The sequence below is a fragment of the Pyrgilauda ruficollis genome, unplaced genomic scaffold (genome assembly GCF_017590135.1).
Source record: "Pyrgilauda ruficollis isolate IOZ18807 unplaced genomic scaffold, ASM1759013v1 scaffold1227, whole genome shotgun sequence".
Lineage (NCBI taxonomy): Eukaryota > Metazoa > Chordata > Aves > Passeriformes > Passeridae > Pyrgilauda > Pyrgilauda ruficollis.
Genome location: NW_024510622.1, coordinates 1 through 1,510, shown reverse-complemented (window position 1 = coordinate 1,510; position 1,510 = coordinate 1). Strand labels below are relative to the sequence as shown.

General features: G+C 65.4%; 1 protein-coding gene across 1 annotated transcript; it reads left to right on the top strand.

Annotated features, from left to right (window-relative positions):
• Position 1: 1 nt before the first annotated feature.
• Positions 2 to 469, top strand: LOC121365883 (zinc finger protein 879-like; the record flags this gene model as incomplete). Its single annotated transcript, XM_041490425.1, has 2 exons — positions 2 to 23; positions 149 to 469. Coding segments are annotated over exons 1-2 (343 nt in total), but the record flags the coding sequence as incomplete, so codon positions are not given.
• Positions 470 to 1,510: the final 1,041 nt, after the last annotated feature.

The following is a 1,510-nucleotide window of genomic DNA, read 5'->3' as shown; positions in this document are numbered from 1 at the left end:
GATGCCCCGAGACGCTGAGGCAGGTGAGGAGGAAGTCAGTGCCCCTTTCCCCTCTGTGCTGCTCCATCTCCCAGCCCAGCACGGCCCCGGCTGCAGCACAGCCCTGCTGCCTGTGCATCCCATCCTGTCCTTGTCCTTCCTCCCCCAGAGCAGGAGCTGAGCACGGAGAGCAGGGAGGACAAATCCCCGCGGCAGAACCTGGTGGCAGAGGCCGTTTGGAGCGGCTCCACGGCGCAGGAACCCAGCGGGGAGGAGAAGCCCCGGAGATGCCGCACGAGGAGGGGCTGCAAACGCAGATGGCGGGGATCTGAGGGGGAAAGAGCCAGCCTGGGCCGGGAAGGCGGCCGGAGATGGAGCCAGAGCTCGGAGCTGGGGCTCCAGGAGCAGCTCCATGATGGGGAGAAGCCCCACACCTGCGTGGAGTGTGGGAAGAACCCTACGAGTGTGCGCAGTGTGGGAAGAGCTTCAGGTACAGCTCCAGCCTGCGCAGTCACCAGAGGATCCACACTGGGGAGAGGCCCTACGAGTGTGGGGAGTGTGGGAAGAGCTTCAGCTACAGCTCCAGCCTGAGCAAGCACCAGAGGATCCACACTGGGGAGAGGCCCTACGAGTGTGGGCAGTGTGGGAAGAGCTTCATCTGCAGCTCCAGACTGATCAAGCACCAGGGGATCCACACAGGGGTGAGACCCTACAAGTGTGGGGAGTGTGGGAAGGGCTTCAGGTGGAGCTCTGATCTGATCAATCACCAGAGAATCCACACTGGAGAGAGGCCGTACGGGCGCTGCGGGTCTGCCCGGCAACTGAGGAGTCACAGCCGCGCCGGGCGCTGATTGGCTGGAAATCGCCGGGCGGGGCCAGTGCGCCGAGTTCCCGCCCGGGAGCTGGATCGTCACCAGCGCCGCGCGCTCTGATTGGCCAGCATCTGTTTTGGGCTGGGGACGGCAGGAACTGGGCACCCCCAGGAGCCCCTCGGCTTTGGGGCTTTCGATCCCCGCTCGGGCCTCGGGGCGGCCCTGGGGCCCCCCAACACCCCCGCAATCGGGAGGGTCCCCGGAGCCCTTCGGAACCCCCAGCAATGGGCTGGAAGCGGCAGGAGCCGCCCCAAAAAGGGATTGAAGGGTCCGGGCCGGGAATGGGGGAGGCTCCGGGGATGGCTCCGCTCCGGACTGGGGCGGGCTGGGATTGAGGGAGGCTCCGTTCAGCGGCTGGGGAGGGGCTGGGCCTGGGGAGGGGTCCGCGATTGTGGGGATGGGGCCATTCCGGGACTGCGGCGGGGTCTCTCCCTGGGATTGGGGTCCGGCATTGGGTCAGGATCTCTTCCCTTCCCGAATCCCGTTCCCATTCCTGTTCCAAATCCTGATCCCGCCGCTCTTTCCAGAGAATGGCTCCGATCTCAACCCCGACCCCAAACCCGGGGGTCAAACATTGGGGTCAAACACCCCAAATCCTGGGATCAGTTCTCCCCGTCCTCAATATCCTGGGAGTTCAAACACTGGGGGGTTCAAACACC